This window comes from Phaseolus vulgaris, chromosome 7, assembly GCF_000499845.2.
Source record: "Phaseolus vulgaris cultivar G19833 chromosome 7, P. vulgaris v2.0, whole genome shotgun sequence".
Taxonomy (NCBI): domain Eukaryota; kingdom Viridiplantae; phylum Streptophyta; class Magnoliopsida; order Fabales; family Fabaceae; genus Phaseolus; species Phaseolus vulgaris.
In genome coordinates, this window is record NC_023753.2 from 3,527,926 (window position 1) to 3,544,568 (window position 16,643).

The following is a 16,643-nucleotide window of genomic DNA, read 5'->3' on the forward strand; positions in this document are numbered from 1 at the left end:
AGGGATGGGTAAGAAGGCTGAAAATTAAGACCCTTTCTCTTGCTGTGTGTGCCTGCATGCGTTAGAGATTGTTCGGGGTTAATTTGGTAAAAAAAAAAGGGAAATGAAATGGATAAAAATAGGAATTATGAAAAAGGTAAAATATAAAATAAAAATATTAGAGAATTAAAATAAATAAAAAAATATGAAATAAATTTCACTCCATTTTTACTTTATTTTCATGTTTATAAAAATTCCTCGCATCTCATTTGATTTCTTTCTCCGTGGCACTCTGCTTGCATCTTCAATATGTTTGACTCTTTAGGTTCCTTCTCTATAAGTGACCTATTCACAGCAATCACATTATTAGGAACAAAAAGTGGTATGACAATATAGTCGAAGGATTCTTACACTCAGTAAAACTAGGCAGTGACACAAGTTTAGCAGTATGTGGCAAGGGAGATATTAAACTGGGGGTACAAGGAAGAACATAACTAATAAGTGATGTGTTCTATATTCTGAGTTATGTATTAATTTACTGTGTTGGTCACATAAGAGAAACATGTGGCTATTTTAATTCAGAATGGAAAATGTTGAATTTATCATCAACAGAAGGGTATTATCATATGATCCATTCTATGTTGGCAAGTAGGATGTTCCATGTAGTAGCCTCTACTGTGTTGTCAAATTGCTTGCAAACAAACATAAAGGAATTTGCTTGTTTGTGGCATGAAGATATGGACATTTGAGTTACTAAGGCTGAGAACACTCTACAATACACAAGGATGGTAAAAGGGTTGCCTCAATTCTAACCTTCTACTATTGTTGTTAAAAGAGTCATACCAGAGGACAAGTGAAGTAGAATTAAACCAACAGTTAATCACTTCAAAATTTTGGTTGTCTTGGACATGTTCATTTTCCAGATGCTAAAAAGAATCAAACTTGATCCTAAGAGTCAGAAGTCTGTATCTTTTGGCGTCAATGAAGAATAAAAGGCTTATTGGCATTTACAATTGTTACCCAGAAGATTGTAATCAATAGGAATGTAATTTTTGAAGAAGAAAAAGGTTGGGATTGGGAGAATTGAAATACTTCCTAGGAATAGAAATATTTTGTTGTAATTTTGTGTGGAATGGTTTAATACCCAACAATTTTTTTCATTAATTACTTTGAAGAGTTAATAAAAAGTCAAATTTAACAGAGGAACAATAAAAAAAAAACTACTATTCAAAGTAAATAATTTTAATATCAAGTTTTTTTATTATTATTGCATTGTACTTTTTATTTGACAAATTAAATAGTAGTTTTTGTCGTTTTCTCTTGTTCTTTTTAGAAAAAAAATCAGAATAATTCAACATGTGAGGTCTTTTCTTCTCCTGATAAATTTGAGTTTCAACCGACTTGATTTTTTTTTTGGTGTGAAGTGGTTGGTATAAATTATTTATTTTACCACGACAATTGAAAATCGTGTTCGTGAAAATTGAAGATTCAATATCATTTCCTTGTTTGTGAGATTTTACATCTGAATTCTTATTTTATTCAATTTTAAGTCTCCACTTCGAAATCAAAAGATTTCTTTTTTAATTTATAATAACATCATTTCTTCTTTTTACTGTAAAAAACAGAATATTTTCTCTTTTACTAACATTAGAAAAGAATCAAAATTTCGGATTCAATGTGGAAATATTTAGTATTAATAAAACCTTTCTTGAATGAGAATAAATTAGCAAACTTACTCATCTATGAAAATTGATATACAAAATCAGAATCCACTACTACTAAACTAAACGACAAACTAACTATTGAAATTATGATTAGATGAATCTACATGCAATAACATAAATTTAAACACTGTTTTTAAATCAACAACTATAATTTCTCATTTTATTTTCTAAAACGAATCTATGGTATAATCACAAGTGTTGTGATTTTCCATTTTTCAACCTCTTTCGTTATCCACTATGTTGCACATTTATGGTTATTCACTGACCTACAAAGTTTGTCTGTCAAACACTTCTTCGGAAATCAATCTGTGTCATGCTTAGAACATTCATATTTAAAATGCAGGATTGAATAAAGTGTAGCTGGAGATGTTAAAAGTAAGATTAACATTATAGTCTGAATCATTGAATTGTAACTGTTCACAGTGCTTTTTGTTCTTGAACTGTTGAAGTCTTGCAAGTTGAAGCAACCAAAGATTTGAATCATAAAATGGCAGGTGCGTATTCTGAAAGAAAGAAAGTTGATTAAAAATAGTACCAAAAGAGGAATAGTCCAATCTAACCAATGCAGACTGCCATTGATACACAGCATCCTATGCTGACCCTTCTTCATTATCAACAGTAGAAGACACAAAGTCCACAACTTTCGTTCCAGTTTAGTGGAGATGTTAGGTGGGAAGAAGACACTAATCAGTAATCACGTTTATGGCCATGTCCACAATTTCAGACAGGTAAGTACTTAGTGCTCCATTCTGTCCTGCAGTCAACACTGTTTCCTTCTGAAGCAACCAAAAACCATGTAACAAGTAACAACAACAAAACAATAAATAATAATAACAATAAGTGCTTCTAACTCATAAGTCACCAAGTTCCAATAGAAGGGGTGGGGTACCCCACAGAACGCGCTTAGAAGACTCTATCTCACAACTGAAATCTCACACAACCAATACGTGACTTTTCCACTCATCCCCAATTTGAACCATAATATAATAATTTGACCATGACTCACTTTTCTTTTTCCAACCACTGCCAACTTGGTCCACTTTTTTCTTCTCTTCTCTCTTCTTTAGTCCTTACACTTCACCTTTTCTTTTCCTTCCTCTTTCTAAAGTCTGCCTCTTTCTTTCTTACTTTCTCTCACTCAACAAAAAAATTGCTCACAAAGGAGGAATAATGGCACCTTTCATTTCCCTCTCTTTGTTGTTTCTCTTTCTCCATTACCCCCTGCTATCCCTCTCAACCAACCCTGAAGGTATGCCCTACTGCTTCCTTTTTCTCAGTTGTGGATGCTCAATTTGGTTTCTCAAGAGTTAATGGCAGCTGGGGAACTTAATGTTCAAAGCTTTTCTTATGGCTGGATCATTTGCTGTTTTGTTTCAATTGTTTGGTTTTCCTTCTTTTTTTTTTAATTTTTGCTTTGGGAATTGAAATACTTAAATGCATATTGTGTTTCCAAAACTACCAATTTTCTTTGGCTTCTTCTGAGCTAGAAAACAGACTTGGTTTGGTCTTAATAGCTTGATTTGATCCAAATTATTGCGTAGGGAATGCTCTGCATGCTTTGAGAAGCAGGCTTTCTGATCCCAACAATGTGTTGCAGAGTTGGGACCCAACACTGGTTAATCCCTGTACTTGGTTCCATGTTACCTGTGATTCCAACAATCATGTGATTCGCTTGTAAGAATGCCTTTGTCCTTTTCTTTTCTTTCTGTTAGTTTATTCCAGAGATGTAGCTTCTTTTTTCTTTTACCTGTGACTCCAACCATCATGTTTTTTTCTTTTTTCTTTTTGAGTCTCTTGGTTGCAGTAACTGGGTTGGGGCTTTCTAATAAGTTGTATTATCTTTGGATTTCAGAGACTTGGGCAACTCTAACGTTTCTGGGATTCTGGGCCCAGAACTTGGCCAGCTACAGCATCTTCAGTACTTGTATGGTCTTCTTCCCTTGCCCGTTACAGCTCAGGAGTTCAGAAGCTAGCTCCTATTTGATCTGTTGTTTGATTTAAAAACATGTGCCATCTGACATTTTTCAAACAGTGCAATTGAACAAGTTAATTTTTGGATTTTATTTTGTGCCAGTTTAGATTATTTTTGTCCAAGGCTAGAGAGTTAGGATAGTAACAAATTGTGGACTATTCTTGAAGTTTAATCACGTCCTGCACATGTTTGCAGAATATTTGTAGAAAATAACCACTTTGATGCCTAATTTCTCTCTAGAAACTGATAAAATCAAACCATTTTTTCTTTAAACTAAACTATGCCAAACGCAAGCAGTGGCACATATTTTTGCCTAACCCAATATGCATTTAAAGTGTTGTTTTTTTCTTGTGGGGTGGAGATTAGTTTTGCAAAAAACTGATGAGAGATTTTGAAATTCTTGATTACAGGGAGCTCTACAGAAATGACTTAACAGGAAAGATTCCTGAGGAACTTGGTAACTTGAAGTCACTAATTAGCATGGATTTGTATGATAACAAGTTGGAGGGGAAGATTCCAAAGTCCTTCGGAAAGTTGAAATCACTTAAGTTCCTGTAAGTGTTGCTAAAAACTTGTTGACCTTTTGTTCTTGATTCGTGTTTTTTCACTGATGTATAAATTGCTGGCTGTTATACTCACTCATTTTTGCTTTGATGAATTAGGCGGCTAAACAGCAACAAGTTGACAGGATCCATCCCAAGAGAACTCACTCATCTCACTGATCTCAAAATCCTGTGAGTTTTCTTTTCATCTTGTTTTCTATTCTTGTTCTTTTACTTACTTCTGTGATTAGTTTATCAGCTAATTTTGAACCCCAATTTTTACAGTGATGTTTCTGATAACGACCTCTGTGGAACAATACCAGTAGACGGCAACTTCGAATCTTTCCCAATGGAAAGGTATACCAACTCTATTTCATTGTCATCCCACATTCTTAACAAACTAGAAATGGCTTACCAACTCAAACATGTTTTGATAGATAGACAAGGTTTAGTCATTTAGAACTCACAACATATTTTCTTGCACCAAGCATGTATAAACGCCAATGCCAAGACTCCTAATCATGGTCATTCTTCTGTTAGATACTTAGATTCAAACATGAAAAACCAGAAAACATCAAGAGCTAGCTTTCTTGCACTTCATTTGTATAATTTTAATGAAGCTGTATACCTAATTATACTTCCTGAGAAGTGAGTTAAAACCTAACACATCTTTATAAAACTAGTTAGTATGGTGAAGTTTGCACTCTAATTATGTATTACAATTATGATCTCACTAGTATCATAGTATCATTAGGCACATTCCCTAGGTTATTCCTCTGGAGATTAGATGATCATATTTCAATATTTGACATGCATGCATGAGATCTAATTGATTTGAATGAGATATCCAAAAGATAAAATACATTTTGCAAATGTGAAGGCACAAAATCTTCACTTTTAAATGTGAAGCAGGAATAGTTTTGATTTCAACAGCAATCTAGTTGATGTAGTATTTACCAAATATTTCTCCTACTATTGTTTCAGTTTTGAAAACAACAGTTTTAGTGGTCCTGAACTGAAAGGACTTGTTCCATATGATTTTGGATGCTGAAGAAAGATAAAGTCGCAATGAAGAGGCTTAGTTTATGTAGGGAGGGAGTATCAGAAAGGGAAAGGGTGGTGTTATTTGCCCATCAAAATTTCCTCACCATTTTTACACTTTTTAGTTGGGAAAAAGTTGAAATCTATGCTTTTCTTATTTTATTATAAAAAGAAGTGATGTAAGAACATTTGTGTGTAAATAACATACATTATTAATGTTGTATGCTTGACCCGAATATCAATCTAAAAATGTCAGATTTCTTATGACATATTTGCATGGCGTTTTGTAGTAAGATGTGTGTAATAAGTGAAACTAAAATACCTCTCACAGCTACACTGATAAAGATTATTATTTTTTTAATGGAAGAAACTCATGAAGATTCTAAACCATAAAAAAACATTCTAAAATTAAATAATTTTTTTGGATAAAATATTTTAAATCTACTAAAATTTCCATAAGGACATTCCAAAATGGTTAAGGTTTCTGATCAAATCTATTAATATTTTCTCAACATTCAGGACACATAATACATTGCAAATAAAGACTCAATTGTAATAAATCAAAAGTAAAGTAATTTACACAAATAAGTAACAATCTTTCAGAGCTTTTAAAATAAATTACTTGTTAATCATTGAAAATTTTAAGACTTTAATCCTAGAAGGAATAACCGAAAAATTACTTTAAATAAAAATAAAATGATTCTTGTAAAATTGTGAGTTCAAGGTGAAATTGTGGGGTGCATAAAGAAGAAGCCCTGATCCATAGGCTACATAACAACATTAGTCACTCCACTTGTATGAGTTAACATGCCAAAGGATAAATTTAATCATGTTAGGAAATATGTTATTTGATTCATAATTATCACATAACTAAATTATATTTAACACATCAATATCAAAATTATATTTTACAATGACCAAAAATTTATAGTGATACAGAATGACCAAAATCAAACTTAAAATGAACAACTATTTTTAAATTAATGGCACTCTTCTCATTAATACACTATTATTAATGTAAAACAGTTTTAATGTAGTACAGTATTATTTTTAAATTGAAAAACTCAGTTACTGTAATAATGTGTGGTGTATTTGTTATTGTCTGAACTTTCTTCAAAGAGAGAAAGAGCATAGCCACAAATTATAGTTAATCATCTTAATTAATTTAGGGATTATGGAAAAATAATTTGAAATTAAGCTAAAAATAATTATGATATTATCATATTTAAAAATTGTATAAGAAGATTGTTTCCTACACGTCATACTAGTTTTAGTAAAAAATCCAATATTTCAACTTTTCAACCCTATTATTCAAAATCAATTTTTCAGAAATATTAAACAACGTGTTAGGTTAGACATATACGTGTCACTCAAAGAAATGACATGTTACATAGATGGCACGAAACTAACACGGCAACCTGAACCGACATGCTTAAATAATTTTTCTGTTGTTTTTTAATAGTAATATTTTTTAATTAAACAAATTCAAATTCAAATTCAGAACTTCATTCAAATCATTCAAAAGTTAAACACCTGTTAACATAATAAAATTAATACTTTGGAGTCAAATTTCCAAAATCATTTCATAAGAAACATTATTTGTCAAAACATGCTTATATCACTTTGATTACTAATTTTCAGAATTTGTTATTTTAAATTTGATAAAATTTTGATTACAGAATTTTCCAATTTTTTATTTTTTAATTTACTGTTAATATAATATTTAATTATTAATGTAAATAAGTAATTGAAAAATTGAAAGACCAAATTTATAATTATAATTTTATAGAATATAAAATTATGCTTTTACAAAAATATAAGGACTAAAAAGTGGATTTAGTTCTTTTTAATGTTAGTAAATGAATTATAATTTTCCAATTAAATAGTTAGATTTTTTTCTTAAAATGAAAATCTTATTTTAAAATAGTTATATCAAATGCATGAATTCATGAACGAAAATTATGTCAATTTCATCATTAATTCATAAGTTTTTAAATACTTTCATAGAAATTTTCGTAGTCTGTGCGATGAATAACAATTGTCATAGAAAACTAATTAAATTGAACAAATTGGTTGAAAAAAAAAATACAAATTTTTGACAAAAAAAAAAAACAAAAACTGTGTTAGGCACGGATTCTGGAGGTTGATGAAGAAGAGAGTTGGCTGGCTTTTGCATTTACATTGAACTGAACAAGTTGGGGGTTTAAAGAGCCAAACCCCTTTTCCTTTTTCCTTTTCTGACTTACGGAACATAACCATACACCACAAAATTCCCATGAACTGGGAAGTTTGACAACTGAAACCAAATTTTCATCAGATAAAGATTCAATCTTTCTTTGTTGAAGGCTACCAAAACCCCAAACACAAAAACCCATAGATAAAAAATGAGCAGTGCTTTACAAATGAACTCTGCCAAGATTTTTCATGTAATGGGGATGCAGAGGCACTTCATGCTGGTGAACCGTGTCATACATCCCTTCAAAAGCACCCCTTCTTCTCTTTACACCACAGTGCACTCTAAACCTTTTGTTGGATTGCCACATTTCCTCAGAAAATCCAGAAAATATGACAACTCTTTGTCTTTCTTCTCTTCATCTTTCTGCTCTTCTTCCTCTTCTTCTTCTTCATCTGCTGCTGCAACTTCCTTTTCCAAGGTTGGCTTTGTGAGTTGGTATTTGGGGATGATCAAGTCCTGGCCAATTTTGACAAAAAGTGTTACTTCTTCACTCATTTACATCGGTGCTGATTTATCTGCCCAGGTTCAATGCTCCCCTTTTAAGCCAATCTCTTTTGTTATGTTAAGATTGGTAACTAAGAAAAGAAAGAGGAAATGCATTTGTTTGGGTTGAAAATTAAGAGTTTTCTGTTAAGGCTATAGTTGATTTGTTGCCTTACATTTCTTACAAAAATTTAGGGTTTATAATGCAATTTCTGGTATTGCCTTGCCTAATGTTGTTGTCAATTCAAATAACTGAAGTTGTCTTATATTATTTTAATAATACGGGAAAGCTTTGGAACTAATTATGATTCAGAGATCCTGGTTCTTCTTGTTCTTTCTTCCCCTGCTTGTCCTGTGAATATTTCATTATTTGGGCATGCTGTATGCAATTAAAGATGAGGGAACTGTAACGGTATAAAAATGTAATAATCTTGGGTAAAGTAGTAGCATGATCACAGTGTATTGTTCTGTTTCTCCATGATTTTCATTGTTGCTCTAGTACACACTTTGGTTTATCACTCTGCCATGAGATGCTTTGGATGTTTGTTAATTTTTTAGCAATATATTTTTTTCAATAAAATCAGTTTTAGGTGTTTCTACAGTCTTGAATATCCTGGAATTAGTTGTCTCTTTTACAATTCAACATTCAATTTGTAGTTTTTAATACCCATGGGATCATGGTATAGCGGGTGAGGTTGGTTTTTTGTGGCGAGCTGTGGTTGAAATCCCTACTGAAATTGATACCTTCATTTTGAACATGCTTGATTAAGACTCCTTAATGGTGACACTTTACTTGTGGAAAGCTTGAAAAGAAAAATTGTATTATCTAATTTTGTTATTGATATTTCTCTGGTGACACTTTACTTGTAGATAGTTAATTGTTTTCCCACAGAGATGCCAGTGTGCACCTATTTAACATTTGGACAATACATGAAGTGAATAAGTGCCTTTTGTTTTCTTATTCACCTAGCAGTGCACTGGATGCAGAGAACTTGGCTTTTGTTTTCTCTTGGTAGATGGCTCTTTGCCTGTTGACTTTTTGCCACTTACTTAGTATCAATATTACACCATTCACTTTCATGTAAAGTTCGATGATTTTCCACATTATAGCTTGGGCCATCTTTCAGTACATTGCACAATCACTAAAGATCTTTTGGCCATACTTTGCTTCTGACCATTTTTCTCTAAATAGAATTTATAACTTGGAACATGGAGTATGTTTTGAAATTGTTATTAGTTTGTACTTTTAATTGGTAAAAAAGTTAATGATAAGAAGGAAGCAAAAAATATACTCAAATCAATAAAAGATTCATTTTTTAACCTCAAATTTTATCCTGTAGTATTGTTACATGTTTTGAATGTGTTGATGATATGTAATCTTGAAAATACATACATTTCAATTTTCCTACACAATATGGTAAAAGTTTTTGCTGCTCACTTAATATTCTGAAAGTTATATGGTTAACAATGCTTGGAAGCCTCAAGGCTGACTCTATTAAATTCTTGCACTACTTACATTGGTTCACATTCTTGTGCAGACTTGAGACCTTTTTTATTCTATTGAATAGATATTTTCAACTCATTAAGTGACTTCACTTGGTTTAACTTGCATACTTCATTGAGTTGTCTGATCTGACGTACTAATGTTATTTATTTTGTTATTCGTTTAGACTATTGTGCAGGAATCTTCAGAAGATTTTGACTTTATGAGAACTTCACGCATGGCAGGATATGGGATGATCGTTTTAGGACCATCCCTGCATTTCTGGTACAATTTTATGTCAAAGCTTTACCCAAGGAGGGATCTTTTCTCTACATTGAAGAAAATAGTCATTGGTCAGACAATTTATGGACCTGCCATGACTGTTATTTTCTTCTCCTTGAATGCACATATGCAGGGTATGTTCAATTCTGTTACCATACTATTTATCACGTAGTTTCCTTTTTTGTACATGTTCTTAGGGGTAATGTTCTGGAACTGAATGAAGCTATTTTAAAACCAAAAAGATTAGAGCAGACAACTAGAGCTGTCATCTGGCTATATTATTGTGTTTGCTTTTTTTGAATCCTCAAGTTCATACTGTCATTTCTAAAACACTATAAAATACTTATAAACTTGCAATTTTACAATGTGGCAGTGCATTGTTGGGGTCCAGTGGCTTATTTCTTTTCAAAATATTCAATGTTATGCAATTTTGGTCTTCCTTCAACAATATAAGCTGGCTTTCAAGATGCAGGGGATATGCTTTGTACATGCATCTTGATTAATGCTGTGTTGCAAAGTGTCAATGTGCTGCTATTGAATTGCATTTTACCTTGCATATGTTTTTTCTATCATGTATTCTGTGTTTACCAATATGTCCAATCTCATGCATAGGTTGGCTGTCCGTGTTTGTGCATCAAACATCTAATATGAAGTCCAAAATTTATGAACAAAATGAAGTGTGTTGAAACTCAAAACCGTTTCATATTTGATTTTCTGCCAAATTCGTTATGAAGTGCTAAACATTTTCTCTTGGTTGCCAGGTGAAACGGGCTCAGAGATAGTTGCTCGCTTAAAACGTGATTTGCTTCCAACGATGCTAAGTGCAATTATGTATTGGCCTATATGTGACTTTATTACCTTTAAGTTCATTCCTGTCAATTTACAGGTACCTGTTTAATATTTTAGCTTCTAGCCTCTTTTGTCTTACAGCATTCATGCCAGTAAAATAAGTTTTGCAGCCAAAAGATTTCCTTTCTACTTTTTGTTATTGACTCTGCATTGTTTCATATTGGCAGCCATTGATCACCAATTCATTTTCCTACTTGTGGACTGTTTATATGACTTATATGGCAAGCCTGGAGAAAGCAGCCTGATCACTATCTTTGTTTCACGATTCAGACTGGAAGCTGCAGGATACAGACAAATCTTTTGGATGTCTGCACTAATTCTGATCTCACTTTGTCCATCACTATGCTACTCACCAAGATACTCGGTTGTGTAATTGCTGACCTTTTTTTCTCGAAATGCATTTTTGAATCATTAGCATTTCCTTCTTGAGTAACTCTATTCTTTCAAATAACATACTCGTGGTGGTGAAAAATTAAGAAGTGGTTGATACTTTGCAAAACTTTAAGCATAATGAGCAGCATGATCGTAAAAAAATCGTCAGAATAGTGAATTATAACTGTTGAAAAGGTAATATCAGAAACATTGACCATACCCACAATGTTTCTTTGATATAAACACATTTATAAGTTGATTCGAGCCATGATTTTAAAAGCGAAATGTCTCTGACATTATGAAAATGAACTTTTTTCAAGTCTTGTAAAGGAAACAAGTGAAAGAAGATATTAAGTTCAAATTCTAAGTATTATTAGAGCTTGTTTTATGTAGAACGGGATCATAGGGTGGTATTGAGTAAAATGGGCGTATAACAAATGGCATTTTATGTTTTGCAATTGGAACATGAGACCATAAATATTGATAGCATAACACACTTCTTCATCACGTCATATGCTATCATGTGTATTGTTCCGCTTTGCAAACACCCTAAACATGTAACACGCAGTGAATTAGCAGTGTTCAAAATCCAAATTAAGCTTTTACAAACCGTTAAGTCGACTCAAAAACTGATAAAAGAAAATAACATATTTCTTGCAATTTGGTTATGTTTCCAGTTATTGTTGTGAATACAAATTTATATTTTTTGATGTGTTAAATATATTTTTTATCCATATATTTTATGTAAAATTGTTTTTTTTTTCATAATCCAAATTTTACTCATTGTAAAATTGTTTTTTTTTCATAATCCAAATTTTACACATCGTTGTATATTTGTAATAAGGAACTTTTTGGAATATATACATGAAAAATATATTTAACCCATTAAAAATTATAACTTTTTTAGTACTAGATCAATAAAACTTAATATAAATTAAATTAAAAATACCAAATTTATCACAACTTGAAACTTAATTACTATATATTCTTGAAACTGAATTAAACTATATTTTTAAGAGGTTTGTAATATGTGATTTTTGTTTTTCAATTGGGAATATGTATTAAACTAATTTGTATCATTCACTTTGTAATTGAAGTGCACAATTTACTTCCATGTTGTAAAAAGGGTGTTAAATATTGTAAAAGAATAATGACAAGAAAGGGTGGTGCACAAAATACTTTTATGTTGCAAACGGTTGCGCCAATAAGATTAACGCGAATATATCAGTAAAAAAATGTTGCTTTTTAGCTAAAATAATTTAAATAAATAAATGAAAAAACTACTTTTTTTTCTAAAAAATGTCTGTGTACAATATAGAAGTAAAAGGGTATTGTCTTTTATCTAGAATATTTTAAATAAAAAGGAAAAAATATTTATCTTTTCTAAACCAATATGCCATAGTAATCGTGTAATTTAATAATTAGATTTTATGTTCTGGTGGCTTTTCAGCTCATTCACACTATTATCGGTCCAGCACTGATGCATGGTGAAACAGTAGACAATGTCTTTGCTACACGAAAATCTTTGCAGGGCTCCTTCTACACAGGGAATCAAATTCCTTACATTCAAAATAGGATGGGTTCTTGACTCAGTTCTTGTATCTATTTAAGAAGCCTATTGTCATTCATTCGAAATTGTAGAGTATAGCAAGGTTATAGGAGTGATCCAAAATCAATTCCAAAACCTGTTGGCAAATACAGTGGACCAGCCATTGGTGAGATTTAGAACTCAGAATGCAACATTGTTATATTTCAATGAAAAATTGTTGAACTAAAACAAGTACAATAGAGAAGAAGTGAAGATAGAAACAAGAATAAGAACGGGATACCATGAAAAATGGTGACCCTCTTGAAAGTATGAAACAATGAACTTCTTAAACCCCTATCTAGAAGTTCACATATTTTTTGTATTAACAAACATGACTCACTTCCTAGCAATCATCAATCTTTAAATCTAAAATCCTGTTGTTTATTGTTTTGGTAAATTGTGGAGCTTCAGGAAAAGACAAAATTCCAAATGTAAGTCAGCTGTAGTAAACGCTTCCACATTCCAAGCTTTCAGCAATTGCAGATTACTAACTCTGCCTTAGATTTCCTCTAGCAGTAAATATCTGATCTACAGTAACATAAGCGGATTCACTCTTCTGAGGCACGTATGCAAATCTTCTCAAGTTGTATAGGCCAATCTGGTCCAAGAACTTGAGGATTTAATTCCATTGCAAGACGGAAATCTGAAAGAGATGCACAGGCAGATCCAGTTGCTTTTTGCATGCATCTTCTAGATAGCAAAACATTTGAACTGGTGGCTAACTGCCTGTTCCGTTGTGCATGCTGCTCATTTCCACATCTTGACCCAGCTAAATCCATAAAGGATTCAATCAACCTCTTCAGGTATGAATCCAGTGCATTATTCAATAGATTTACACAATCCACTGTCACAGACAAACCTTCCTTCTCCAACTTTTGCTCCAAACGACTCCTCAAAGATCTGGTGTCAGGGAGATCTCCATTGCTGAGACAGGTCTCTGGAAAACCTTTGCTACATAATGAAACATTAGAATGACGCCTTCCACCACGAACAAAATTCATCGATATACCAAGAGGAGCTGTAACAGGGCTCCTACTTTGAACGCTGGGGCTTCCAGCCATCTGTTCAACCTCCTCTCCTTCTTCAACGGAAATTGGAGGTCTACTGCCAAGGGAATTCAATTCTGTCGCACTCTGCTGCTCCAGTGTCTTAGATATCAATTCTTCAGACGCAAGACCAAATTGGGGTTTTCCCAGGGGGCCCAAAGCATTTTGGCGGCCCTTAGACCTTCGGTCTCGAGCAGCTGAAGGGCCAATCCTCCGCAAGGAAGGAGGAAACGCGTCCCCAAACGTTTGCATAGAGCCTCTCTGCAACCCATTTGAATCTTTTACACTCAAGGCAATCCCTGCTCTTGCAGAGCCACTCACAGGTGGGACTTTAGCCAGACAAGCATTCTTCAAAATCGCTCTAATTAGTCGATTGTGAAGAGGGATATTTTCCCTCCCAATTATCACGATGCAAATTCTGTCAAACTCTGACTTGCTTATCTTTGAACTCAATAATCTTCGAAGCTGATCAAAGTACTTGTCAGCTCTCTGATGACCAACCTTCCTAACGATCAGAGCTTTCAGCTCCAATGTGTCAATTCGAGAATAGCTTCGTTTCGGTATCGTCATTTTGCCCAATAATCTTCTTCTCACAATCACTGAGCCAAACTATACAATCGTAATCTCATAAGCTCCCGCAAATCCAAAACAAACGCTTCCTTAAACCCTAGTTCCCTAACAATATGCGTATCTGCAATTAATCAAGTTTTCAATCAGAAACCATAATCGAATTCAACTATTCACTGATTACAATAGCAAATCAGATGACAATTGCTGGGAAAGACAGCATGCTTTGGGAGGAAATTGAAAAACGACTGAATTCGATAAATACAAGCATAATTATCAAAGAAGAAAGAAAACCCTAGCACGATTTTGAAGAAAGTTGGGAAAATCAATGAAGTTAGGGGAAAGAGAGATTCGTACCGTAACGGGTCGCCGGCGGTGGGAATTGACTACGAATAAAGCTTCTGCGCGGCACAATTGATATGTCAGTGGCGTGTGTTTCTTCCGATCGCGGTGGTTCGGATGAGATGAGAGAGACCAAACCCTAACGGAAATTGACAATTGAAGAGATGTGTGTTTCTTTCAGCACCCCGTTCTCAACCCAACCCTGCGCTCTTTGTTGTTGAGTTTCTCTTCCTTCCCATTCCAATTTGCAAAATTGAGAAAAAATAAAAATAAAATAAAAATAAAAAATAAAATTAAAACTAAAAAATAAAATTAAAACTAAAAAATAAAATTAAAACTAAAAAATAAAATTAAAACTAAAAAATAAAATTAAAAATTAAAATAAAAATAAAAGGATCATAAAGAATATAGATACATAATATTAGTTATTATCATTTTCACTTAGAGTATTATTAGTTATTATCATTCCTTTCTCGGATCTGCAACACTCTTTATTACCCTAGGCTCGTTAATTTTTGGCTCAGTAAACTATAAAATACATAATATAGACTCATTATGAGAGATTGATTTTTTATGATTATATGTTGAATATAAACATGTTATATAAATAACATCTTTAGATAAACATTCATTATTAAAATCAATTTTAATATATTGAGAAATTAATTTTTAATTCAAAATATTGTATTAATTAAAATGTTATCGAAGGTTTATGAATAATATATTATATATATGTTTCGTATTTAACACATATATTACGTATATACTTGTGTTTTTACGCGTATATTTTATCTTCTAGATAAATAATGTAGATTAAAAGATTTTATAGTGTGTAACTAAAGAATATAATACATATCTCAACATATTGGATACTTTAAACTTATCATTATCCATGGAATTAAGTATCTATGATATTTATAATAACTAATTGGTCTCTCTTATTATATAATTAATAAAAGTATTTCCTATAAGATATCAATTATTTGCATAATTCTATATTTATTTAAAAATTATATATATATATATATATTATTTATAATTCATAGTTTATCTAATCTTAAACTAAAACCTTCAAGAATGTTGAGTGAACTTATTATTTATATAATGGAGGTCTTGGGATGAATAACTAATTACAGGAAAATAATTTTATATATAGTTTTCGCAAACAAAAAGCAAGTCAGAGTCTCATCTATAAGTCTAATTTTGATATGACGTTACACATAAAACTTTAATCGACTTACTTATTCATGAGGGAATATGATTAGAAGGTATTTTGTGTTTTTATTCATAGTTATGTGTTATCTTTGTAGTACTTAATTGTATTTGGTAACTTGTTCTCTCACTATTTTTACAAATTATTGTGATTATAAATAGTATATGAACATATAAGACTACAAGTGATAATGTTATTTTCACTATTATTATTAGTCATTTCACAATAACAAAATCAAATTGCTTTTAACTTAGTTAATCATTCTTTTGATATTTGCTTGTAAGTAATTGAGTATTGATTACCTAATCTAATGATATTAACGATTGAATAAGAAGCATTTTGATTAAGTCAAACAAAAGCATACTCCATGAAAGTGTAAAAGGAAGGTCAAATTAGGATTTATAAAAGATAATTTGTGATGGGTGTCACCTAGCTCATGCCATGAAGTGAAAGAGGATTTTTCATTGCCAAAGCTAAACACCATTTGTCTTGCATTGGGCACCATTTCATAGTCATGCTCAATGTTGAGCACCATTTGATCCATGCTGAACATCATTTGGACGAAGAGATACTTTTATTGCTTTTGTATGCATGCACCCAACTTGAAATAAAGTCCTTGTTCCTTATGCTTAATTTATTAAACATAATATTCCCTTATTTCATCTTTTTCAAACACCTTAAGGTGATTTTCATACCTTTCTCTTAATTTTTTATAATTATATAGGAAAATAATTTTAATTATACTTTTTATTGATACATCTGACATTTTAAAATTCTTTTGATAGGATTTAGTAATGAATACAAGTAGAAGAACAAAGCAACATAAAAGCAGAAAATCTATCAAAGACAACACGATCTCTTGCTTAACGAGTATGATTTCACTCTCAATCAATCTTATATTTGATCAATCAAAACATAAACTAG

The 16,643-nt window shown here is 31.9% G+C and overlaps 3 protein-coding genes across 3 annotated transcripts; 2 read left to right on the plus strand and 1 right to left on the minus strand.

The window, feature by feature from the left end:
• The first annotated feature begins 2,676 nt into the window (after positions 1 to 2,676).
• LOC137828367 (leucine-rich repeat protein 2-like) lies at positions 2,677 to 5,527 on the plus strand. Its single transcript, XM_068634904.1, has 7 exons — positions 2,677 to 2,952; positions 3,245 to 3,377; positions 3,556 to 3,627; positions 4,086 to 4,229; positions 4,338 to 4,409; positions 4,503 to 4,574; positions 5,202 to 5,527. The coding sequence occupies exons 1-7, from the start codon at positions 2,874 to 2,876 to the stop codon at positions 5,266 to 5,268; spliced, it is 639 nt and encodes a 212-aa protein (XP_068491005.1). The 5' UTR covers positions 2,677 to 2,873; the 3' UTR covers positions 5,269 to 5,527.
• A 1,755-nt stretch (positions 5,528 to 7,282) lies between these two features.
• Positions 7,283 to 11,090, plus strand: LOC137828848 (uncharacterized). Its single transcript, XM_068635587.1, has 4 exons — positions 7,283 to 8,017; positions 9,648 to 9,876; positions 10,504 to 10,628; positions 10,759 to 11,090. The coding sequence occupies exons 1-4, from the start codon at positions 7,643 to 7,645 to the stop codon at positions 10,834 to 10,836; spliced, it is 807 nt and encodes a 268-aa protein (XP_068491688.1). The 5' UTR covers positions 7,283 to 7,642; the 3' UTR covers positions 10,837 to 11,090.
• A 1,594-nt stretch (positions 11,091 to 12,684) lies between these two features.
• LOC137828149 (uncharacterized) lies at positions 12,685 to 14,753 on the minus strand. Its single transcript, XM_068634601.1, has 2 exons — positions 14,522 to 14,753; positions 12,685 to 14,288 (listed from the first exon to the last, which is right to left on the minus strand). The coding sequence occupies exon 2, from the start codon at positions 14,165 to 14,167 to the stop codon at positions 13,100 to 13,102; it is 1,068 nt and encodes a 355-aa protein (XP_068490702.1). The 5' UTR covers positions 14,168 to 14,288; positions 14,522 to 14,753; the 3' UTR covers positions 12,685 to 13,099.
• Positions 14,754 to 16,643: the final 1,890 nt, after the last annotated feature.